Below are 26,185 nucleotides of genomic sequence, written 5' to 3'. Positions count from 1 at the left end.
AGGGTTTAAGTATCTTTCTGTTTGGATGACCTTGACATAAACAGAAATCAGGACCAGAAGGAGGATTTTGGACCTCCTCTCATCTATGCTTGACCTGGAGATGAGAGGGTACCATCACCATCACTCCTGCTTTGTCTCACCCCTTTTCTTCAAACTCTCTCAATCACTCAGAGCTCTCTTGTGGATTACTGCTGCTTTGTTCTGCTGAAACCATCTATGGAGGATTGACAGACAAGTTTGCACAGAGGATTAACAACATTTTTAAGTTGAAGTTGTTGCCTTTTGTTTTGAGACCAGTTTGAGACCCTGTGCATGTGGAATAATGTCTGTGTGCTGGAGCAGAAGCTACTGGTTTCCAGTGGTGCTCAGTGCCATGCTGGTTGTTCTCACTGCTGTATGTGCTGCACCAAACCAGGGCAGGAGGCAGCCTCAGCCATCCACTTGCTTTGGAGGATTTGATCTCTACTTTGTTTTGGACAAGTGAGTTACCTACCACACATCATCTGACAGCTACAGGGGACAGATGCCGATCTTGTAGACGCTGCATGATAAAGCTGTAGAAGTGTAGTGTGAAATATTTTAACGTTTAAATGATGCTACAACTGAATAATATTGAATACATCTAAATTATTCTGCATTATTTGTTGTGCTGCAGGTGCCCTTTTACCATAAAACATAATTTTTACCGTTCTACATCATTTTATCACCTCTTCTCTTTTTATTGGCCGTCTCATGTCATGTCCGGCATGATGCTCCAGTCTTCAGCATGTCAGGTGATATTGATTAGTGATGTCTCATGTGCTCCTCTCTTTATCAGTCAGTTTGTGGTTCCAGAGGGAGTTATTTTTTCATTAAATTAATAAATACAGAAAATTTCCCCCAATTAACATGTTTGTTTATGACCAGAACCTCATGTGGGAGCTGAGATAGATCACGCCAATGTTTATCTAAGTTGGAGTCATCTTTGTTTTTGGGGGGGATTTTTTAGCATTGCAACATCAGCCTTGGATCAAAGAAAAATTGGATGTGACATGAAAGTATTTATTTTTTGATAAATAATTTAGCTACTGTAGGAAAAATATCTCATAAGAATTTACTTTCTTGATCTCAGTCACAAAGAGGGCAAACATAACTAATAAGACCACTAAAAGTGGGAGCTTCAGCTGAAATTGCTGGAGATGTGTGTTTAACTTAAAGGTGTGGAACACTGAAAAACCTTTTACCTCACCCATCTTGACTTGCGACAGGGAAGGCTGTTGATGGTTAGCATCCAGGAAACGACAGAGAACTTCTTGTCTAGTAGAAGCTAACTGTTAGCATTAGCAACTCCACCACATGGCAGAACTCCTTCAGGCTTGTGTAATTTGTAGAGATCAAACATCCACGTTGCAAGTCAGTGGAAGAGTCGTGTTGCTGCACTCACACTGCCATTCTTGCGCCCTTCAGTTGCACAATCTCGTCCAGGGGTGCAAGTGTGTATGTCCCGGTTCTCAAGTGCAGAAGTTGACCATGCCCCTTTTGTACCCTTGATCTGCACTTCGGGCAGGGTATTACCCACAATCCATTGCTGTGTGGAAATTTTGAGAAGAAGATGGAGCAAAGGCTCAAGTGCATTTTCTGAAAATACGTATTTTCAAATGAAAGAAGTTCTTTTTGAGACGAATAATGACTTTTTTTTATACTCTGAATGTTTCAAAGATTTAATGTGGACAGCAATGAAAGTAAATTTTGTCTGGTTGTTTGTTTGAAAGTGAATAAAGATTTTATAAAATTAGCATAGCAACTAGCATCCCAGCATGTGTTGCAGTTGATGACGCAAAGCTCCCTGTCCCAATTCAGCAGTTATGTGCACACCTGTGTACTACGCACTCGAAGCCTTACTGTGCTCTTTATGCAAGTGCGCTTCATAGAAGACCATAGAGCGCAGTGCGAGTATTGGGATTGGGCCTGAAGCTCAGCTGTGATGTAACTCACTTCTAGTTCCTAGAAATGGAACCCCCGAAGTGTGACTTATAAGGCATTAATTCCCACAGGAGACCTCTGCAAACGTATTTGTTGAACAAGTGTCCCGCACCTTTAAAGTTTTATTCAACCAAAAATCAAAAACTAAAGCCTAATATGAAACAAGGCTTTTGTTGTGCATTTCTGCTTCTTTCTAAATAAAACAGAATAAACTGGAAACCTGGAAACCTGGACAGACAAAAAAAAAAAGACAGAATGATTTAGAAAGGTGCAAGGAGGATTGGGTCCACATGGAGACTGTGGGAGAAGCAGTCATATGAAGAACAGGCGAGGATCGGGTGATAAATAAACCCAGGTGTGCAACAAAGACCGAAGGGAAAACTATAGAACAACAAAAGTTACACAGATTTTCAAAATAAAACAGAAAAAGACAATAAAAAAAAAGCATCACACCACATCTAGGTCCAGGGGAACTCAGTGCTCCTCCAGAGCTGACTCACTCATTTTGGATGCAGCGTTTAGCCTCATGATGTTTACAAGTTTTAATGTAAGCACTTCATTAAAACCAAGCTGTTCGTTTTGTGGGACTATTCTGTGGCACCTCTGAGGTAAGACACAGAGTTTCTGTTTGTCCTTGGCTGTGCCAGCTCCAGACACACGGCTGTCTCTGAGAAGACAAATGAAGACATTTCACAAGGGAAAGGTGCAAGCTGTGTTTTATCTGCTCTCATTCGAGTGTGTCCTTCTAAGGCATTCATTTCCCAGAAAAGCAGCTTCTTCTTCTTTTTTTCTCCAAAAATTCCTCACTTTGCCTTTTTGATGTCACATCCTTCACTTCTCTGCTCTACTTTCCTGCACTCCTCCCTCTTCTCCAAATCTGCTCTGCCTTTCATGCAGATGTTCAGCCTCCTGGCCGAGTTTGCTTCGAGTCTTGTGGTAATGTTGCAAAAATGCGTGTGTGACAGTCAAGGGGCTTATGAAAACACGGTTAAACCAAAAGATATTTTGATTAGAATTAGAAATGACACACGGCCGAAATGTTGGCTTTTTTCTTTCAGCAGAAGGAATCAGTGACCTGTCTCAGAGTGCGAGTAAAGAGAACTATCAAGTCGTAACACGATGGGGCAAAAGTCAGATGTGAGATGCTTATGTCAGTATGTGACAGGTGTGTGATTACACATCTGGATTCATGCAGATTTCAGGAAGTTTGATCAATATTTTAACTGTTATCAGTTTCCGCAGGAATCTAAGCAGTTCGACTTGTTTCTTTTAATCTGGGAGAAAACTGTGCTGTCCAACCTAATCACACATTCTCGTCTGTTTTGCAAACGTATGGAGTGTGCAGCTTTTTACATGAGTTAATGAATGTCTGGGCTTAATGTACACCCACTCAGAAGCCTAAAGGAGCAGGGGTAATATGTGTAAATAGTGATAATGTTAAAATTATTCAAAACAAAGGCAGCAAAACTATAATGAAACTTCCAGGTTTGGAGTGTTGTAGGACTTTCACATGTTGGTGTGGGGGTGTCTGTCTCCAGATCTGGGAGTGTGCAGAACCACTGGAATGAAATCTACCAGTTTGTGGAACATTTAGCACATAAATTCATCAGGTGAGCATCACGCAACAAAAGAAGGAAGTTTTACTGATTACAGATTTAACAGCTGAAATTTCTGTCAGCCCACAGCTGCGGATGTCTTTCATCGTTTTCTCCACTGAGGGACAGACTCTGATGAGCCTGACAGAAGACAGGTGGGTGCACATCCTTTTTGGTTCACTATCATCCAGCTGAAAGGAAAGCAGGCGATTTGGACCGATGTAACCGGGTTCTGATCCATGATTTATACCAGCAAGATTAGAATCTGGGGGGGAACTTGCTTTGGACAGTGTCATCGGTCTGGAGATTCACTCAATCATGTGGTTTTCCATAGAGTGTTTCTTTTTGCTAAAACATCCTCTCACAGTTTTTGTTCTTGGCTTCATAAAAGATGTGAATCCACATGACATTCATTTCCCGTCTGTCTGCACGACAGTTGTTGCAGACCAATAAACACAAGTATTGTTTGGACTTTTGTATCTTTTACACCAGGGGTCCTCAATTATAATGGTCTGAGGGCTACTCACAAAAAAGACCCAAAAGCAAGGGGTGGGGGGTGGGGGTGGGGGGGGGGGTGCATGCTGCTGCTGTTTTGGATCGCTGGCTGTAATGCACGTAACACACAAGCTTGCAATATAAAGCAGGACAACACCTGTCCCCCTCCAGCTCGGCTGTATGTAGGAGACAAGATCTCCTGTAACTTAAAATGAATCAAAGCTTCCTCCCAGTTTCTCTTTAAGCTGAATTTAACATCAGTTTATCATCATGAAATAAAAGAATAAAGTGGAACAAGAATTTCTATCTTCTATTTCTCTCTCCTTTTAACTTCTCCGTGTTCCTAAAGTAAAGAGACATGATTTCGCTGCAGTCGCTGTCACTGACCCCGCTCCCTCCCCAAGACCATCTCCTGACATCACAACACTCGGTCTGACTGAGCGCTTCCAGAAGAAACAATAATGAAATTATGAAAATAATAACGCGTGTTTGGAGAAGCGTCCTCCGACCCTCTCTCTTGTGTGAGCAGACAATCTCTCTCTCTCTCTCTCTCTCTCTCTCTCTCTCTCTCTCTCAGTCGCTGATTGAGCGAGCGGAGCGCGCTGCACAACAACCCGCTCAATTAACATAATTTACAGCCCAAATCCAACAGAACCGGTCGGGCTGATTGGGTTCGGGTTCGGTCTCAGGTTGTAACTCCAGCGCTCAGCCCTGCAGTACCACATAAAGGCAGATCAAAGTTTCCTACCTGGTAAATGTGGAGAACGCCCTCTCTGACAGATGTGGATGCTGCGCTGGTGCCGCCGTTAAAATAACAAAACCACATTCCACCATAATTGATTATGGTACTCTTCTATGATGCAGAATCGTTTATGCCCGCATCTCATGCATTGATTATTTGATTATTTTCCTCAGCTCTATCTTTCCTACACCTCGCGGTCGGCCGTCGGGGGTGGGGGGTGCGCGTGGGGTTTGGGGGCCACAAAGAGAGGGCTCGCAGGCCGCTATTTGCCCGCGAGTCGATGGACCATGACCGTGTCTGGTTCTGATGAGGGATGATATTTATGAGTGACAAAAATAAATATTTTTGATCAGATAGCGCTCAGCAGCTCTCTGCATTTCTTCTCAGGGAGCAGATCCGTATGGGTCTGGAGGAGCTCCACACGGTTCGTCCAGGAGGAGACACGTTCATGCACGAGGGCATCCTGAGGGTAAGTGGCCTGAGACAAACTCAGAGAATAAGTCTAGATCACCACACACTTTTCTGAGTTAGACAAACACACAGCTGCACTCGTTGAGGTAATTGAAATTGTTTGAGGAAATTGTTCATCTATAACTATGGTGATAAATCACTGTCTCAATGCTACTTTTTGTTGTCTTTTTATCAGGCTAGTGAGCAGATTTACTATGGAAACGTTGAAGGTGAGTTAAAATGATTATTAATAGCATTTTCATCATCATTTTAGGTGAAGAACAAGCGAAGAATAATTGAGTACTTTTAGCTCATTGCAAAAATAAGCAAACATAACACCTCTGAAACATTTGTGTATAGTTTAAAAAATAAAATCAGGACAAGGGTCAAAGACACAAGTGGCACTTTGGAACATTCACCGTTGTCGCTTTGGCTAAAAATGATTCAAAAAAGTTTTTAAATCTAGATATGACTGAAAATGCAGGTTTAAGAATCTTTTCAGATTTTCCCTTTTTACATTAATTTCCACAAATATCAACATCCCATAGAAAAAATATCCATTTTCATTTTGGACTTTTTTTTTCTTAGTTTTAAAACTTAATGATGGAAACTAAGTGGTGTTTTTTCAAAAATGACAACAAATATTTTAGTATAGATAGAAGAGTATATAAATAAATAAAAACGTACCAAAACTAAAGTTAGAATCCTGATTTTCATCTCATGATTCTGAGAAAAAAAATTAAACATTTTAAATGATCTTGCTTCAAAAGGTCCTGTAACAGCTACAGCTATTTTATTGAAGCGGACTGAGGGGATTTTAAAGGCTGCTGACCTCTGATCTGAGAAGATGGTGAGTTATTATCATTGGGGAACAGCGTTCAGAAACAGTAAAGGACAAGCGGAGTTCCTGACGGCTGGGAATATGTTCCCTGATCATTAGAAAGTCAAAACAAAACCCCAGATTTACTAAAAAGTGTTCTACGGTGGGAGTCAGCTGACTCGGGAGAGCTGCTGCTCGGCAGCTACACCTGCAGAACTCCAACTGCCACTGATGACTCATCAGAATAAAACCTTTGGTTCACAAGCAGGATAAAAGACATATAAAGTTAGAAATGCAGTTTCATTGTGGAAAATTTTACAAATGTGAAGTAAAGCCTAGACTGATCAGGGAAGATTTTGCAGAGAGTCAATCTGTTGAAGAAAAACAAAAAACTTCCGTCTGGTTTGAAAATAATTCAGCATATGTGACACGTCAAAGGAGGTTAGGAGGCGTAGTGCCCCCATAAAGGGAGCCTAAGGCTCCTCCCCTTCTGGTCGGCGCACGTATGCAACCATGCTTTAAAAGATATTTTCTAATCTGCGTAGCCTTACGCCCTGAATTGCACTTAAGTCGTACTTCAATTTAAATGAAAAAATTATGTGTTTCGACTACGTCTGTCAGTACTTTAAGATTTATTTGCTTGTAAAAATTCATGATTAAACGTCGTATATATGACGTCCCAGCAGAATCTCTTCTCCCCCAGTGTAGCATGGCCAGATTTATAGTGGTTTTCTCCACGTTTAATGCTTATTCTTTCATCCTGGAAGAAGAATTTGAAGCTCACCAAACTCACGGCTATCTTTCTTCTTCCTCTTGTCTGGTTTGATGACATCAATTTGGTGAGACAAGCATTTGTAGACCACAATATCTTTTCACACAAAACCCTAAATAACTTTTGCCGCCTGTTGAAAAAATCACTTTTTGGCATCAAAATGCGTCTTTGACATTCACAGACATGTATGTGGAATTCAATACACGTATGGCCTGTATTTGATATAGAGTCCTGGAACCCCCCAAGGCACTTTACAACACAATCACCCATTTACACACACATTCACACTCTGGTGGGGATACGATGTAGCCACAGCTGCCCTGGAGCACACTGACAGAGGCGAGGCTGCCGAGCACTGGTGCCCCCGGTGCCTCCGACCACCATCAGCAGGCAACGTCGGTTAAGTGTCTTGCCCAAGGACACAACGACAGCGACAGACTGAGCGGGACTCAAACCTGCAACCTTCCGATTACGGGGCAAGCACTTAACTCCTGTGCCACCGTCATCCAAACAGGATCAGAAAATAGATGCTATCTCTTTGTAGACACCCTTTATTTTTATTTGGTTGGGGACCCATGGTTTACTAGTAGATGGACATGACTAAGGCTCCCTCTGTGAACCTTAACTTCTTGCCCTCTAATATTTTAGTCAGCTTATCTCTGATCTGTTGTCATGGAGACACTGTTTGTGAAATTCGCTCAAATTGGTTTAAATGTTTCTATGGTTCCATAAATCCCGAATAGCTGCCCTATAACATCTGAGGTTTCAAGTAGTCTTGATGCTTGCTTTTGGTTAAGGGACGACTGTGACAGAGGCTCTAGGTGTCCATCCCACACCGAAGGGTGTCAGATTCAAGCCCCACTCAGCTTGTTGTAGTTGTTGTGTCCTTGAGCAAGACACTTAACTCACCTTGGCTGCTGGTGGTGGTTGGGGGGACTGGTAGCGCCAGAGTACAGACTCGCCTCTGTAAGCGCGCCCCAGGGCAGCTCTGGCTCACCACCACCAACCATGTGAATGTGTGTGCAGGTGAATGACTGTGTGTGTTGTAAAGCACCATGGGAGGTTGTAGAACCCTAGATGACGTTTTATCAAATACAAGTCATGTACAGTGTATTTTGAATGTTTTGATCCTGATTATGTTGGATAGATGATGCTGCTGAAACCAGAATGGTCCTGTCTGTCTGCAGGTTATCGCACGGCCAGTGTTATCATCGCTCTGACAGATGGAGAACTACACGAGGATCTTTTCTACTATGCTGAGAGAGAAGTGAGTGAAAAAAAACAAGAACAACAAAACAAGCTCCTGATCAGATAAAAGGTTACTGATCATAAAATGGACCAGATATAACCTACTCCTGCTCCTGTAACATGGATCTGTGGATTCATTTGCTTCTCAGGTCCTTCAGTCACTTGATATGAAGGAGGCCTCACACACAGACACACACGCTCACACAAACACACACGCACACTCGCACACATACACATGCAGACTCACACACGCGCACAAATATATGCACACATGTATGCACACATAATCACATGCACATGCATGCACGCACACACACACACAAACACACACGCACACACACACACACCTGTCTTTCTATCATTGTGAGGACCCTCCATTGACTTTTATTCATTTTTATGATTTCACCATGTCTAACCCATCCATAACCAATGCTGATTTATTTCCAACCCTAACCTTAAGTAAAAGTTAATTCACACCATAGCTCTAACTGGTATAGTAAGCTTCTGGTAAGCCTCTAAAAAAAAGTGAGGGCCAAAAAATATCCTCACATTGTAGGGAAAATGGTCAAAATGGTCCTCAGTATGTAGTATGTACAACCCCCCCCCCCCCCCCCCCCCCACACACACACACACACACACACACAAGTTGAAAGCATGGATTAAGTAGTTCTCAGTAACTGGGAGTGTTCTTCTGGGAAACAGTAGGAGGTCTGATGATCAGTGTCAGCAACAAATTCTAAACAAGCACAGTTACTTGGAAACTGGGAACAAAGCACGTGCGTTCTGTTTGGTAAATCTGACATTTGTAGAGTTGCTCAGCTTCTTGTAAAACCGTGTTGAGATCAAGACAAACACATTCCTGCTTGGATGATGTTTTGCATGAGGATGTTGTGAAAAGCAGAAGTGTAATTGAAGCCAGATGTGGAGCGTCTTCCTGTTTATGTGACTGTGTGTTCATACCTGACAGGCGAACCGCTCCAGAAGTCTGGGGGCCTCAGTTTACTGTGTTGGCGTAAAGGACTTCAATGAGACACAGGTGTGTGTTTGAAGTTTTTGTCTGGCGGCATGAAAGAGCTACAAACGAGCTTCGAATTAACTTATAGTGTCTGGAAATTTAACTTAATGACCGTTTTGTGACTGGATCCCTCCAGGAGAAGTCCTAATTCTTCTAAATCAATGAGATTTTTGTATTTCTGATGAAAATCTGATCATTTCAGATAACATGTTGGCATGTAAGGCTGAATAAAAATGAGTGACTGTGTCACTTTTTGTTTTTTGTGATGATGATGATTTGTTTGCTTCCCAGCTGGCAAAGATTGCTGACAGCAAGGACCACGTCTTTCCTGTGAATGATGGGTTTGAGGCTTTGCAAGGAGTTATCGACTCAGTAAGTGCAGCATCACAGCGCAAATCCACACATCACAGATTACAGTACGAATTCTTGTTTCATCGCTTGAAATTCTGATTAAACAGCAAAAAAAAAAAAAAAAGAGAATAAAACAAAACAGAACAGAGCACTGGGTGAGGTACAGACCAGATAGCTGCATGCGTCTGGAACAGCTTAAGAGCAAAGTGAGAGCTGCTTCTTGTGACTCGTGAGAATGTACGACTGGGTCATGAATCTGCCTGATTTCTCTCTGTGTCACAGCCGTGATGCTCTGGCATGGCTGTAAATATTTACTGTGTGACATTTGCTGAAAGAGTAAAATTGAGAAAATGTTAACTGAAAAACTCATGAACGCACCTTGTGAGGCAGAATGAAAATAATAGAATTATTTCTCTCCAAAGACAAAAACTGTGTTGTTTAATTTCTCATCTTCTCCTCAGATTCTGAAGAAGTCCTGTATTGAGATCCTGGCAGCAGAGCCCTCCAGCATCTGTGCAGGAGGTATAATGAGAAAGCAGTTCTCTCATTTTTAACCTCCTCAGATCACCTCACGATAAAAACCTGAAACAAACCCTATGCATTACTTTCTCCTCCCTTCCTTTTGCTTTCATCTTCCAATAATGATCAGATTTCTGCTTTTTTCCAATAATAATGCACACACCTGCTGCAAACATGTTTAAATGATGCTTACAGATGTTTGTCAGAATGCAAATCTGATGTTCTCTCCTATAATTACTCAGCGATAGCACTAATCACCTCCAGGTTAGTTTATTTAATAATTTTTTTTTATTTTGGCATCAGTCAGAGTCTGCTGTCTAGTCTGCAGCCAGACTCCTAACTGTGTGGTGTTGGTGTCTCTTATGGTTTTCTGTGAAAAATAGAACTACATTTGAAAATGTTCTGCTTTTGTTTTTGGGAGAAGGCTTGGTACTAAAATGCATATCAGAACTAAAGATCTGATCTTTTAGATCATCCGAATAGCTCATTTTAGAAGTTCTATGTTCTAGATCAGTTAGCCCCAAAGCAGTGGATCCCACTCTTTGGCTTTATTTATATTTAATGGCTTGTTATTTTTCCCTCTATTATTATTTATTTCTCCAATTTAGTTTAGTTTTTATGTTTTTTATAAAGTTGACCCACTGAGGTGGTTAAAAAGCTCCTCTGTGGCAAGGCTCCAGGGGTGGATGAGATCCACCCGGAGTTCCTTAAGGCTCTGGATGTTGTGGGGCTGTGTTGGCTGACGCGGCTCTGCAATATCGCGTGGACATCGGGGGCAGTCCCACTGGACTGGCAGACCAGGGTGGTGGTTCCCTTATTTAAAAAGGGGGACTGCAGGGTGTGTTCCAACTACAGGTGGATCACACTCGTGAGCCTTCCTGGTAAGGTCTATTCAGGGGTTCTGGAGAGGAGGGTCCGTCTGATTGTTGAACCTCAGATTCAGGAGGAGCAATGTGGTTTTCATCCTGGCCGTGGAACACTGGACCAGCTCTATACCCTTAGGGGGATCCTGGAGGGTGCGTGGGAATTTGCCCAACCAGTCTACATGTGTCTTGTGGATTTGGAGAAGGCGTTTGACTCGAGGAGCCCTGTGGGGGGTACTCTGGGAGTATGGGGTACCAGGCCCTCTGATACGGGCTGTTAGGTCCCTGTATGACCGGTGTCAGAGCTTGGTCCGTATTGCCAGTAGTAAGTCGGGCTCGTTCTCAATGAGAGTTGGACTCCGCCAAGGCTGCCCTTTGTCACCCATTCTGTTCATAACCTTTATGGACAGGATTTCTAGGAGGTCAAGGTGTGGAGAGCACCCGTTTTGGTGACCTGAGGATCAGGTCTCTGCTTTTTGCAGATGATGTGGTCCTGTTTGCTTCATCAGAACGTGATCTTCAACTTTCGCTGGAGCGGTTCGCAGCCGAGTGTGAAGCAGCTGGGATGAGAATCAGCTCCTCTAAATCTGAGACCATGGTCTTGATTCGGAAAAGGGTAGAATGCCTTCTCCGGGTCAGGGATGAGGTCCTGCCCCAAGTGGAGGAGTTTAAGTATCTCGGGGTCTTGTTCACGAGTGAGGGAAAACTGGAGCGTGAGATCGATAGGCGGATTGGTGCTGCATCTGCAGTGATGTGGGTGTTGTACCGGTCTGTCGTGGTGAAGAGAGAGCTGAGTCAGAAGGCGAAGCTCTCGATTTACCGGTCGATCTACGTTCCTACCCTCACCTATGGTCAGAAGCTTTGGGTAGTGACAGAAAGAACAAGATCGCGGATACAAGCGGCCGAAATGAGTTTTCTCTGAAGAGTGGCTGGGCTCTCCCTTAGAGGTAGGGTGAGAAGCTCGGTCGTCCAGGAGGGGCTCGGAGTAGACCCGCTGCTCCTCCACATCGAGAGGAGCCAGTTGAGGTGGCTCAGGCTTCTGGTCAGGATGCCTCCTGGACGCCTCCCTGGTGAGGTTTTCCGGGCACGTCACCCCATATCGAAAGTCCCGTTTCTCTCGAAGGTCCTTGAGAATATTGTGCATGGTCAAATCTCTGCTCAAATGAACAGCAACCCATTGTTGGATGTGTTTCAGTTCACCTTCAGACCACACCATAGCACTGAGTCTGCTTTGGTTAGGGCGCTAAATGACATTCTGGTGGCATCTGACTCTGGGTCTAGGGTACTGCTGCTCCGGCTGGACCTTTCAGCGGCTTTTGATATGGTCGATCACCATATTTTCCTGGATCGGCTTGGGTCCTGGTTTGGGGTGACGGGGGTGGCACTTAAATGGTTCCGCTCCTACCTATCAAACCGATCCATCTCTGTACAGATTGGTGACTGTGCATCCTCCTGTCTTCCACTGCCTTGGGGGGTGCCACAAGGTTCCGTTCTTGGGCCATTGCTGTTTTCTATCTACCTTCTGCCTCTGGGCAATATCCTGAATCAGCATGGCCTGAGCTGTCACATTTACACTGATGACTGTCAACTATACGTAGAAATGGATGAGAAGATTGCGGGCTCACAATTGGCTGCATGTTTAGATGATGTGAAGGGCTGGCTGGCATCCAACTTCTTAAAGTTAAATGAAAAGAAGTCTGAGTTTATTGTTTTTGACCCCCGCAACCACCATGGCTCTCACCCTGTTTGTGACCTTTTAACCCTCAACCCCAAACAGTGTGTGTCAAGTCTCGGTGTAAAGCTGGATGCTGAACTCACAATGGCCCACAAACTCCGTAGTGAGGTCTTGCTTTTATCAGCTTCGCCGCATGACTCGCCTCAGACAAATCCTGAAATGGAGGCATTTGGAGTCAGTCATCCATGCCTTCATTACCTCTCGCCTTGACTACGCAAACGCCCTCCTCGTTGGTGTTCCAGTCTCTGCCCTGAATCGGCTGCAGGTCGTCCAGAACGCTGCTGCCAGGTTCTTGACGAATACACACCGACGTAGCCATATTACCCCTGTCCTGGAAGATCTTCACTGGCTCCCTCTCATTTTCAGAGTACAGTTTAAGTTATTGACTTTTGTATTTAAAGCACTCAACGACCTGGCACCTCCCTATCTCTCTGACCTGCTCACTCCATATGTACCCACGCGCACGTTGAGGTCGGCTGACCTTTTGCTGCTGTGTACGCCGCTGATGCGATACAAATCGCGGGGTGAACGAGCATTTGTGCATGCTGCCCCAAAGCTGTGTATGTTGATAACTGAAGACAAGATATATCTGAAAGTCAAAGTTTTTCTTTTGTATCAAGACTCATTTTACCATTTTAAGACTGAAAACGTGTTCCTCTTTCTCCAATCAGAGTCCTTCCAGGTGGTGGTGAAAGGAAACGGATTCCTTCATGCAAGAAATGTGGACAAAGTCTTGTGCAGCTTCAGAATCAATGACACTTTGACAGAAAGTAAGTGAAACCTATGAGACAGAACCTTTCTGGTCACAAAGTAATAGACAGCATCCTAGCTGCTGACTCGGTTCTTTACGATAAAACCAAACAGTTCAGTGAACCGAGTCGGCTGCACAGCTGGAATCTGCATCAGCTTTGTTGGTGACATCAAGACCTTTTCACACAACATGGCTTTGCTTTATAGCCTGATAAAAAGGGCAAAGACAAGGTGGTACCACACACCAGGCAGAGGGAGAATAAAAGAAGGCTCCTTCTGGTCTTACGAACAACTTACTGTAACAGCTGTAAAAAAACACTTCCTACCAGGCTTCCCACAACAGAGTCGGGAAATTAAAGGATAGTTATCTCCAGCAAGGCCTGAATAACAAGTCTGACGCTGATGATAAAGGGGACATATCATGACCTTTTCTCTATGGTCTCTTTTCCCTCTCACATAAAGTTACATCAGCAGTTTTATTCTTGACAGTTTCAATACCATCCAGAATGAGCCGTTTCAGGGTTCTGTCACTTTAAGAAAACAAGCTGTTGCTGCCATGCCTACTAATTCCTGGCTTTGGTTGCTATCCTGGCTTTCCACTGGCCGTGAAAGTGGTCGCGTAACGTAAAAGCGGCATTCTACCAGCAAGCTCGTTCCCAACCGTGAGCAATTCTGACACAAAACGGGAACAAAAGTGTTCTACAAAGCTGATCCCGTGACGTCACGTAATCACAGGAGAATTGCAACACCGTATGTAATTCCAATAGTTGTTGTGTCCTTGGTCAATTATTGTGCACACACAATAATAAACAAGAAGAAAGACATGTATGAAAAAATGTCCGTGGGTAATTGTCTGTTCTGTTTGGATCGGTTACAGAAGTTCACAGGAAATGACATACTGCGTGTGACATTTATTTTGAAAGATTGTTTTTGTGTTTAACTTCCTGTCCGACCCGATCTTAACTGCTGAGTTTGGGAAGCGTAGCGTCTCAAAATAGACTCAGAGCGTAATGATAGCGTGCCTTCGCTTCTGGGGCGTGCACATAACGTCAAATTTAGCTGCCCAGTGGAAAGGAACTCATCCACTATAACCGTGCTAATAGCCGTGCAGTACGTTTTGCGATGTTTTGACGTGCAGTGGAAAGCTATGAGCTGAGAAGCTCCAATGTCCTGGAGGAGCTCATTGTGGAGAAACTGCTTATCCAGCAGCAACTACTTGCACGTGACAGGTGGTTCAATTCTACTTTCCCCTATTGTGACATCACAAACATGGATTACTTGGAACGATTTGTTTTGAGCACATAATTCCCGAAACCAAACGCTGACAGAAAATAGATGCACAGGTTTTGTTCCCATTTGAGTTTTTATAGAAGCAGTAGAGACCCACATGGCAGCAACTAAAGGATTCAAAAGGTAAGTTTTGATTATAAATTCTGTCTTTTGCTGTGTTACAAAACTTTTTTTTTAGCTTTTTTAAATTCAGGATCAGAAACTTTTCATGTCTCACTGTTTAAAATTCCTCAAATAATTTCCTCGACAGTTATTTTATTATCATATTTTTTCATCGTATGATGTCTAAATATTTGCTCAAATTGTCATAATATCATTCTTTTACATTGATTATTTTTTGCAAAAACAGACGATTGTCCTGTAATTAAGTCATCACTTCTGTAAAAATGTTCCCAAGCGTCTTCTGAAATCCATTTTTTGCCAACAGAATTGAATGTTTAACAGTTTTAAACATTTCAATCAAATCCAAAACCAAATCCTTGGTCAAGTTTTTCAGAGTTAGACAATTTTAGTTGTCATAGCCTTATTTGCCCTCTGTGTACTTTATAGGTACTGTCTACTGGTAAAGCGGAAAGCTGCACAGTGCCACGACATGTGTTGAACAAATGAATCAATGTTTGAGTTTGTGTGTCCAGGAAAAAAGTAGCAGCAGAAACAGTCCAGCTCACAGGGAGCTGGCAGACCTCGTCCTGAGCTGTCTGTTGAGGCAGATGTTTCAGCAGACAGCTGCATGATTACTGCAAGACACAAACAATGTTTCGTTCCTTCTTTATGTCCAAGCAAGCGTTGAGAATGTTCAGTGTGAAACACACCATTTTTAATCTGGGAGTTAATGATGCAACATTCTCAGCAGATTTCCAAGAATCTTTGGAAAATCAGTCATTCTAACTAGTTTTTACCCATAATTCCAGATCATTTACAGCCTAAAGCTTAATGTCTGTGCAGCTCGCTGTAAAACAACTCATGTGGTTTGGTTGGAAGTGAACTGTCCTATAAACTTCATGACATTAGATGTTTGCCAAAATCTTCCTCCTGGGGAAATCATCCTGAAATGTGTCTCCACCAGCATCAAACTGGGATTTTCTCCTGTTCAGTTTTTACCTTAAATGGCTGTTCAGATTGCACAGCGAGTGCAGGGCTGAACTCTGATATCAGGCCCGGTTCTGGTCTGAAGCTGTTTTTGGCAGATCTGACCACCTCCACCCCTACCATCATCGCTCCTCCATCTTTCCTTTTGTCTCCAGGAGAGATCAGCTGCTCTTGTTGATCCTCTCCGTTCTGGGGTATGTTGTCGTCCTGTCAGAACAAACACTGGGCTCGGGTGAAGAGGCCTCTTGCAGTCAATTTTTGAAAGGTTAAACAAAAAGAGAATGCAGATTGTTTTTTCTTTAGATGGGACATATTAGGCAAAACTCATCTTTTGCGGCTCCATGTGAGTTGTTTCTGTCTGCCTCTATAAACACTTTAAACATGTCAGCTTTTGGTTTCAGGACTTGTGTGCCTAAAACAAGCCATTTAAAAAAAGGTCCTGTTTGTGACATCACAAACAGGACCTTTTTTAGAATAGAACCACCTCTCACATTTGTGAGAGAGCTGCTGCTGGAGAAACAGTGGCTCTACTCCAAACCCCTCCTGGATATCGGAGCTTCTCAGCTGAGCATTGGATAAGCAGGTGTGGCCAGCTCCAGCTTGTTTTCTTAAAGTGACAGAGCCCTGAAATGGCTCATTCAGGATGATGCTGAAAACATCAAGAATAAAAGTGCTGAATTTGCTCCATGTGAGAGGAACCTTGTGCAAAAACGTAATGTTACGATCATTGAACTATTGTAACTTGAGAAAAGTTATAATGGGTCTCCTTTAAAACTTAAGCATTAGTGGCTAACTTTACTATTTCCTGGTTTAAAACCTTTGGATGTGCTAATGAACATGTACCACAAATCAGGGAGGAAAATGTGACAGCTCTTTTCCATCTGCTCCTACAGCAAAGAAGCCACTGATTGTTGAAGACACGTATCTTCTCTGCCCTGCACCGATCCTCCAGGATGAGGGGATGTGAGTGGATGAATTAATTTTAAATGAACGAGAGCTTTCTAAGAATCCAGACACTGTAAATGACCACTGAAATATGTTGCTTTATTTTCTCCCTCAGGGCTGCAAATCTGTACGTCAGTATGAATGAGGGCCTCAGTTTCATCTCCAGCTCAGTCACCATCACCACTGTGAGCTGTGTGAGTATCAAGAGAAGCAGCAAAGGCGTTTTCTCCTTTAACTGGGTTGACTCTAAAACTAGGCAATGATTATTTCTGAGAGTTTCATTAAAATAAGTTTGTTCGTTTCTGGTCATAGTTTCTGCTAACAGATACATGTACCCATGCATGCAAGCAAAAACATTACGACCCACCTTTCTCCTTTGATATAACAGAAAACACCAGACTGAACAGTAAAATCTATCATTCCAATGATTAAATGAGACAACTTTGCAGCGTCTGAGTCTCTAGTTACAGCCTCCGTCATTTAGTTTTGACTGAACAAAGCATTAGACCAAGAGAACTGACTCATTGCTTATGTTTGTGTTGATGAATGTGTCTCTGTTTCAGTCTGATGGGACCATCCTGGCCATCGCTCTGCTCATCCTCATGCTGCTCTTGGTTCTGGCTCTGCTCTGGTGGTTCTGGCCTCTCTGCTGCACCGTGGTGAGTTCTCTAGATAACAATTTAGCTTCAAGATAGAGCAACGAAAACAAATAAATAAAAATAACAATTAACATGATAATTACACTTAATTTAAAATGTATTTTTGCAATAAAAGATGATCAAGTAAAGTTGTTTCGCTTGCAAACTGCACGGTCCTTTTTGATGGGCTACAGAGACCTTTCATCATGTATAAGCAGCAGCCATGGGGGGCGAAGTTTAAGGTGAAACAATCCATAAAGTTCCTTGAAGATGAGTTTAGTCCTCAGTCAGAAGGTCGGCAGCTCAGCAGGTGTTTAAGCATTCATGCTGCTGCTGAAATAATTTGGGCCTGCGGGGGTCACAGGAGGTGACCGTCGGGGTTTCCCCACCTTCTCCTTCCTCCCTCAAAGAGCCGAGGTGGATTCTCAGTCTCACCCTGGGATAACTGGAATTTTCAGCTAATAGTGTGGAAAGGGAAACACACATTTACAGATTATTCTCGGTTGTTGTTGCCGTAAATTTACCATTGAGCAAAAATAACTAACCAAAACTGTCATGCAGTCAAAACAGAAAACACTTTCAGGAAAATGATGTCTGCTATCATTTAGACAGTGGTCAAAGAGCCAGTGTAATGATTAAATTATGAAGAAGAAGAAGAAAAAAACACAATCCACTGTCAAAAGTCTCTTCACAATTTACTCCAGTGTTTCCAGTGCTGGCAGCAGGATAGTCGGGATTGCCAGCGAGAAATGTCGGCTTTTACACTTGACTTTATTTTCACTTTCCCTGCCTTTGTCCATTAACTGGAATCCATGCAGTAAGAGTGTTTGGGAAAACTGTGCTGCGTTGCCATGGAGAACCACTGTGTGATCCAGGACTGGGGAAGGCAGGCATGACAAAAATCATAAATAGGAGTCAGATTTACTTAAATACATCTGGAATGAAGGAAAGGCTAATTTCATTAGTATTAAAACACACAATTAGCTCACGCTAAAGCAGTCTTCATGCAACTTTAACAGAAAAAATAAAGTTTATCCATCAGTTAATTATAGCAACAACCAAAACATAGTTAAAAGCTTTCCATAAAGAAGATGCCATAATTCTGCATTTATGAGCCTGTTAGTCATCATTCTTTCTGATCAACAACTTAAGTGCAACGTAATCTGGCCTGCAGGTTTTTGGGTCAGTCTGTTGTTGTTAGGAGACTAGAGGAAAACAGCTCCTCAGTTGCGTAACTAACTTGTTGCAAATACAAGACACGTGTACACTATTTAAAAATATCCTTTCTTGAATGTGTTTTTGGTTCATGTCATCCTCTGATGGGTAAAACACCGTCCTCTTTTTGCTTTGTGCTTTTCCACCCACACAGATCATCCACGAACCCCCACCCCCACCTGTGGAGGAAAGTTCGGTAGGATCCTCCTCCTATCTGTTTTTGATTCTGCTTGTGATTTAGGATCTCAGCTGCCAGTGTTTAGTTGTGTAATTGCTGTGAAACTGCTTACTTTGACGGTTTAAACCTCAATGACCACGCTGCGTCACTCACACACACTCTCTCACTCTCTGACTCAAAACTCACTTGATTCGTTTGGTAATCCATCAGATATTATTAAGTCAACGCCCTCATGGAATAACAATCAAATCCATATTTATTTTTACTTTTCTCCCTTTTTAACCTATTTTTGCCCCAGACTATTCATCTTGTTTTTAATGACTTTAACTACATAAAGTTGTACCCAGAGCCTTTGGGTCTATGCCTCATTTACTTTTATTAAATAAGCAGGATATTGGGTTAAAGATGCCTTTGAGTGGCATCCTGGTGGATCATGAGTCAGACAGACTGAATTAAAAGCTCAAAGAGTTCTTTTATTTGCCTTTGACCCATAAAGTCACAACGCTAAAGATTTGTGACCCTATCAGGCAAAACTATACAAAGAGTTGTATAAAAACCTGAATAAACATTAAATTAATGAAACATCAACCCATTTTGTACTACTTACAGCATTGTGATGAAGTATTTGCCTCCTTACGCATTTCTTCTGTTTATGCTTTTTGTCATTATTTTCAAAAATCACAGTAAATTTCTTATTTAATAAGGAAAGCAAATCACCGGTAAATTAAATAATCATTTGAAAACTGCTTCTTGGATTTACTTTGGTAATTTTTGTCCAAAACTGAAATTTTGTTTGGTGCTTTGAAAAGTTCAAGTGTGACCAAAAATGCAAAACAGAGGAATTATTCACTTCTTGAAATTTTATCAGTTGACATATTTCCCAGAGTTAGACAAGTGGGGAAAAAACACATTTGTAACCAGCCCAGTCATTCTCCTGACCCAGCTTTTGCTTTAGCTTAGCATAAAACACAGTAAGTTAATGGATCCAACTAGCATTGTGAGTAAAAACGTCTCAAAACCACTCAGTAGAGATCCCGGTTCTACTTGGTGACCTAAATAATCAGACTGACTGCAAGTGAAAATAATTAGTAACACAAAGGAATCACAGGAGCCATTTTAGACTTGGGACTACTTTTTGACAAAGCACAGCTGTAAGCCTCCGCTGAAATTGCTGAATTGCATCACACAGAATAAATTCAGTACATTTTTGCACATAAGTTTAAAAAAATGTATATACTTCTTTTTAAAACCGATTTTTTATTACAACATAACATATTACAGTATATCAGCATATACGTTTTTTTTTTCACAAGTATTCCAATAGAAAGTATTTTTTCAGTTGCACTCAATTTCTTGAGATCACTTCAAAACCCCAAACTTGATGTTTCTTGACCTACAGTGGGGTCTGATCCCTGACCTGAGGAGCTTTGTTATTTCCTTTAGAAAACAGCTTTAGTGTCCTATAAAGAGGCCTAAGGGTTTGCTTGAGACAAACTAATAGGGATGTTTGCTTTATAAATTGCCAGGTTTCTTTATTCTTTCCTTTTAATGGGTACTTTTAAAACTGTAAAACGTATCTGCCACTTTCCTAAAGGATGAGGAAGACTTTGAGGCTCCTAAGAAGAAATGGCCGACTGTAGATGCTTCCTACTATGGGGGAAGAGGGGTGGGAGGAATCAAAAGGATGGAGGTGAGACCTCTGTGCCTCCAGGAGGCTCCAACAACATCCCAGCTCATACTTTCAGACTTTCCACTGATGTAAAGACAGTGAGTGACAAAATAACAAATCACCAATCTGTTCTTAGGTCCGTTGGGGTGAAAAAGGCTCCACTGAGGAAGGGGCAAAACTGGAGAAGGCTAAAAACGCCAAAGTGAAGATGCCTGAGCAGGAGTACACATCCCCTCCCACTCGGGTTCTCAACAACGGCATGCACAAACCCCCGGAGCTGCGCACGTGGTACTCACCCATCAAGGTACCAGAGCCAGCAGACGGGAGGAAACTGCCTGGGAACTGGGACTGATACATACGTGATTTGTTGACAGCAACCTAAAACTGCATTACTTTCACGAGTTATGAGTTTTTCCTGCAGAACATAAACATGCTGGAAGATTTCTGACCAACATTTAGCTTCCAAAAGTATTCACGACCATTTCGCAGCTCCGCAGGGATCAAGGATGTTTTTTCAGCTGTTGGCATGAGCTGCTGCAAATGATTCCATTTTAATCAGGATACGTAAGATTAACACATCAAAGTGAAAGCCAGAATATGTGTTAAGGTAATAAGGCTTAGGGGACGGCTGACACACGGCCCTTCCTCGAAGGCCAGCATGGGGTTAAAGGAGCGAAAGCTTTCCAGTCAGTGGGGGGAGTACTAATAGAAGCCAGATTCCAGTTGAACTGACCTCCTGGGAGAAGAACTGCACAGCCAGCAGTCTGTAAGGATAAACAGCTGTGTTTTCTGCTCTTATCCTCCAAGTATTTGGTGTTTTTTCTGAACAAAGAAGAGTCACTTGACAACAAAATGTAATAGTTTCTGTTTGTTACTTTAAAGAAATTAGATAAAACCAGCCTGTAGCTGGGGTTGTGCATATGGATCGGTGTTTTAAGGGTCCCCGTGGAGAGAGGAACAGTTAACCAGAAAGACACACAAATGCATCTTTGTTAATGTCATGTTTTCATGTTTCCCACAGAGCAAACTGGATGCACTGTGGGTGCTTTTGAAAAAAGGCTACGACCGGGTATCGCTGATGAGACCTCACCCAGGCGACAAGGTAAAAACATTAAACATGCATCCCGCAGCAGCTCTGGTCGTGCATTTTGCAAAACACAATTAGCACTTGAATTGCTTATTCTAATGTGTTAAAAAATGTGAAGAAAAAAAAAATTGGACCAGCTGTCAGCAATGAAGTGTGAACAGAGAGACTCATGGGAAAATCTGTGGTGAGTTTGGATTTAGAGCATCTGGCTGCAGAGGAGTGCAAAGTAAGGCTGTCTGGTGAAGTCATTATGAAGAGGCCAAAGTAATTCCTTGAAGACCAGCTGTAGCAGGGAGGTAACAGTGTGACAACCTCTAAAGTTGGCAGACACAAATCTGCACAAATGAAGCAATATTTTGCATGTGATGGCCTAGATCTTAGCCCACTGCTTCACAGACAGACAACAGGCCTTTTAATATTTGAACAATGATCTAAAATCTCCTCCAGGGCGGGTTACTTTTGCATGATTTTCAATCTGGTTTGAAAGGATCCTGTGACGAAATTGGTCCAGTTTGTTCTTATTGAGGTTCACAAGGTGGGACACATCTGTTCTGACAGTTGATTTTAGAAGAAAACAGCGCTGACTATATATTAAACAACCTACCATGACAAGAGGTGAGATCATCGGAGGTGCCGCTTCTTTAGAAAAACATTAGAAGCTCCAGGAATGGTTTATTTCAAACTGCTTTTGAAGAGTCAGGTTTTTCTAGCTGGCTGAGTGGAAATACGTCATAAATAAAGTATTCATTCTTTCTTATGAGCCACTATTATGATCACCAATCTGCAGATTATGTGTGACTTTGCTTAAGAAGTCAAATGTTTTAAGTTGCATACAATATTTGAGTTACTATTCATAAACACAATCTGTAATCAGAACAGAAGGAGCTTGTCTGATGAGGTGCAACTTTGGAGGTAACAGGAAGTGGCACAGAAACCAAAATATAGTGACATAGTGACATCATTCATTTTGCAGAAATTGTAAATGGTTTTAGAATATATTCTGAAATGCATTAAGCTTGGGTTAAAGATGGAGCTTTAAGCAAAAATTTGTAATTTTGTTGTCAGATGACATCATCTAGAGGTGGGCAAAGAGTATTGCTCCGTAAGCCCTTCTCCTTACTTCCATGATGATGACTGAAAGCAATCATTTCATCCATCCTGCCTTAAATCAATGGTTGAGGCTGCGGTGGTGGTGTAGTGGTGTGGGAGACATTTTCTTGGCACATTTTGGACCACTTAGTACTAATTGATCATCGTTGCAACACCACAGCATTCCTGAGTATTGTTGCTGACCATATCCATCCCTTTATGACCACAGCGTACCCATCTTCTGATGGCTACTTCCAGCAGGATAATGCTCCATGTCATAAAGCTCCAATCATCTCAGACTGGTTTCTTGAATTTGACAATGAGTTCACTGAACTCAAATGGCCTCCACAGTCACCAGATCTCAATCCAATAGAGCACCTTTGGGATGTGGTGAATGGGAGATTTGCATCATGGATGTGCAGCTGACAAATTGGCAGCAACTGCGTGATGCTATCATGTCAATATGGACCAAAATCTCTGAGGAATGTTTCCATTACCTTGTTGAATCCACGCCATGAAGGATTAAGGCAGTTCTGACGGCAAAAGGGCGTCCAACCCAGTATTAGCAAGGTGTACCCAATAAAGTGGCCAGGGAGTGTGTGTGTGTGTGTGTGTGTGTGTGTGTGTGTGTATATATATAGACACATTTTTTAATTTTTTTCGTCACTCATGGTCAAACCTGTCACCACCTGTTGGGAATTAAAGTTCAGAGGGCTCTTATTTAGTTTTAAGTCTTAGTTAGTCTTCCTTCCTTTAAACGTTTAACAAAAACCATTTGTCTCTCATTTCCTAAAGAGTTAACAAGCTGGCTCTGACTGCAATTACCATCATCCTGTAAAAGCCTCCCTTTGAGTCATTTACCAAATGATCCAGAAGTCAGAGGAAGTGGTTTTCTTTTGTCTCCCACAGAGGAAGTCAAGTCACGTTATTACAAGTCTTAAAGGATGGCATGTTTTAGTGGTCAGTTTGTACTGAACAGGCTATATGAATATTTAGGTTTATCACAGTGTTGTTTGGTGGTAACTGATAGTTCTGTGATGTTCAGTCTCTCTCGGGGTGTAAACGGTTCAAATTAAGTTTAAATTGCTTAAAATCTAAATGAGACTTTGTTCTATCATCTTATTGGGGTCTCTGTGATTAACTCGGTGCAGCTGTTCCAGGGGTGTAGCTTTTCTCTAAAACAGGATCTGGTCCCTTGACCTAATTTTAAACAAAGAAAAGTCACATGAAGTCAATTACATCTGTTGCATGGCTCCTCCTAGCGACTAGCTAATGGCTAACAACAAAGTAATACACTTTCTTTCACTAACACATTGTGTATTTCTCTGAGCTGTGACAGATACATCTTTAGTTTATTGATAGATGAATGACATCAAAAATAGTTTCACAGCTCAGGCGTTTGGAACTTTTGGTGTATAAAATATTAGATTTTATGATCAAGGTCTAAAACTTTAAAAGTAAATTGCAAAAGAGTCAAAGATGCAGTTGTTGACATTTGAGAATTTAAAAAAATAGGTAAAAGAAAAAAACAGCGGAAGGATCTCAATCCTGTCACCTCTCTAGCGGCCCCTAGAGGGCGACGACGGAATTACAGTTTTAAAGAGACAATGTGCAGTTTTACCATCAGTTTATGGAAAAATTCATCAAAATGTTTTTGCCCTGTTGAAAAATATTGGCAGCTTTGTAACATATAACCATAAAAATCTGGTCTAAAACACATGAGAGTGGGTCTAAGACCCAATCCCAATACTCGCACTTCCACCCTTCAATTGGGAGATCCCGACCAGGGGTGCGAGTGCGTAGGGTGTCTTGATTCTCAAATGCAGAAGTTGATCACGCCCCTTTTGCACCCTTGATCCGCCCTTCACCAAAGTCTGCATCACAGCGGATTTTGGTGAGGTGTATTACCCACAATTCATTGCTGCAGGAGAAAAGGCTCAAGTGCCTTTTTTGAAAATATGTATTTTCTAATGAAAGTTGTTAATTTTAGGATGATTAGTTGATGCTCTGAAACTTTTAGACCAACACATTCTCACATCCAAGGCGTCAAAATATGACGCGCGTGACCAAGCCTCAACATATGACAATTTGGGACGCCCCAGTGTGTCAGGAGACGACGATCAGGGACACGCTGGGACATGTGGCTCCTCTGGCATCACTGTTTGACGCGCGTGGTCACACGGACATTATTCGACTAATTAACCTTCCCCTCACCCCAATCCTAACCTTAAGGTCCATAAACTGTGACTTTAAGGTTAGGATTGGGGTGAGGGGAAGGTTAAGTACTTCACAAGTAGTTCTAATGTCCGTCTCAGCACCAGCGTCGGATACCGACGTTCTGCGACGCGGCGTCAGCTGATCGTCGTCTCCTGACGCGCTGGGGCGTCCCGAATCATCATTTATTGAGGCTTGGTCACACGCATCATATTTTGACGCCTTGGGTGTGAGAATGTGTTGTTTAGACAAAGCAGCAATGAATGTAAATTTATTTCAAATAATTGTTTGGTTGTTTGAAAGTTGTTAGTAAAGGTTTTTTAACAAGTATTACAGCGACCAGAATCCTGACATACGTTGCGATCGATGACGCAACGCTCCCTGCCTCAATTCTGCAAATATTTGCACACTTGTATACTACACACTCGAAGCCTCACGGCGCACTTTCTCCAAGTGCACTTTCCTGAAGAAAGCAGGGCGCAGTGAGAGTATTGAGATTGGGTCTAAGTTTCTGGGCGCCATATTAGATGCCATGTTTCCTTGTACGGGAGCCCATGAGGACAAAATGCATTTACTTATTTGTAACAAACGGTTACAAAATTTTGTTATTCTAAGATGTTGTTGTTTACACATTTACCTCTTCACTTGATGCCAGTGATGAAAGGGAGTCTGATGTGCTCGTTATTTTGCTAGAGTTAACACTCCTCAGGGCTTTTTGACCCTAATGGGCATCTGTTGATAAGATCTTACTCAGCCACAAAAATAATGCTTGCTTGTAACGATTTAGGTATCTACCGCCCCCTATCACCAGGAAAAATACACACTGTCCCTTTATATCTGTTTTTATTAAAACATCTTTTGATCCACGTCAGAGCTTTAGTGTCTGCTCATGAAAACTGTTTTGTTTTTACTTTTCAGGGCAGATGCATTAACTTCACCCGCATCAAATCCCCCCCTCCTTGCTACCCACATTTTAACCCATCACCCATCAGAAGTCCTCCGCCCCCACAGGGCACCCTGCCCCCGAGTCCTGGCAGCTCTCTGTCGTTTTCCTTTTCCACGCTTCCATCACCACCATCAACACCTCCACCTGTTACCCCCACTTCCTCACCTCTCCTCACCCCTCCACCTTACACACCACCACCGAACCGAGCTCTTCCTCCGACGGCCCTGAACATATCTGCCTCACCAGACCTTCCTCCCACTCCTCCCCCCTGTGCTCCTCCAGCTGGCCCACTGCCTCCTCCTCCAACAGGACCTCCTCCTGGACGAGCACCCCCACCTGCACGCCCACCGCCTCGCCCCAGCCTGTAGAGCACCGAGTCTGCAGAAGCCACCAGCTGATCAAAGACATGCTGGGCTGTGATCTTTTGCTTTGAGACAAGAAGCATTGAGGACTTCTATCCAGCTATTTGTCTACAGGGACTTTTGTACACATCTAGCCAAAAAGTGCA

At 42.5% G+C, this 26,185-nt stretch overlaps 1 protein-coding gene across 1 annotated transcript; it reads left to right on the top strand.

Moving 5' to 3' along the window:
* Positions 1 to 102: 102 nt before the first annotated feature.
* Positions 103 to 26,185, top strand: antxr1a (ANTXR cell adhesion molecule 1a). The gene is made up of 18 exons (XM_070546040.1): positions 103 to 480; positions 3,501 to 3,572; positions 3,641 to 3,712; positions 5,182 to 5,263; positions 5,441 to 5,474; positions 8,024 to 8,103; positions 9,052 to 9,120; positions 9,391 to 9,471; positions 9,912 to 9,972; positions 13,239 to 13,337; positions 16,590 to 16,659; positions 16,757 to 16,835; positions 17,205 to 17,300; positions 18,649 to 18,690; positions 20,267 to 20,362; positions 20,478 to 20,645; positions 21,363 to 21,443; positions 25,650 to 26,185. Exons 1-18 carry the CDS (start codon positions 323 to 325, stop codon positions 26,043 to 26,045), a joined length of 1,836 nt encoding a protein of 611 aa, XP_070402141.1. The 5' UTR covers positions 103 to 322; the 3' UTR covers positions 26,046 to 26,185.

The sequence above is a fragment of the Nothobranchius furzeri genome, chromosome 17, assembly GCF_043380555.1.
Source record: "Nothobranchius furzeri strain GRZ-AD chromosome 17, NfurGRZ-RIMD1, whole genome shotgun sequence".
In the NCBI taxonomy this organism is placed as follows: domain Eukaryota; kingdom Metazoa; phylum Chordata; class Actinopteri; order Cyprinodontiformes; family Nothobranchiidae; genus Nothobranchius; species Nothobranchius furzeri.
The sequence above is the reverse complement of the archived record's forward strand: the minus strand, read 5'-3'. Positions and strand labels throughout refer to the sequence as shown.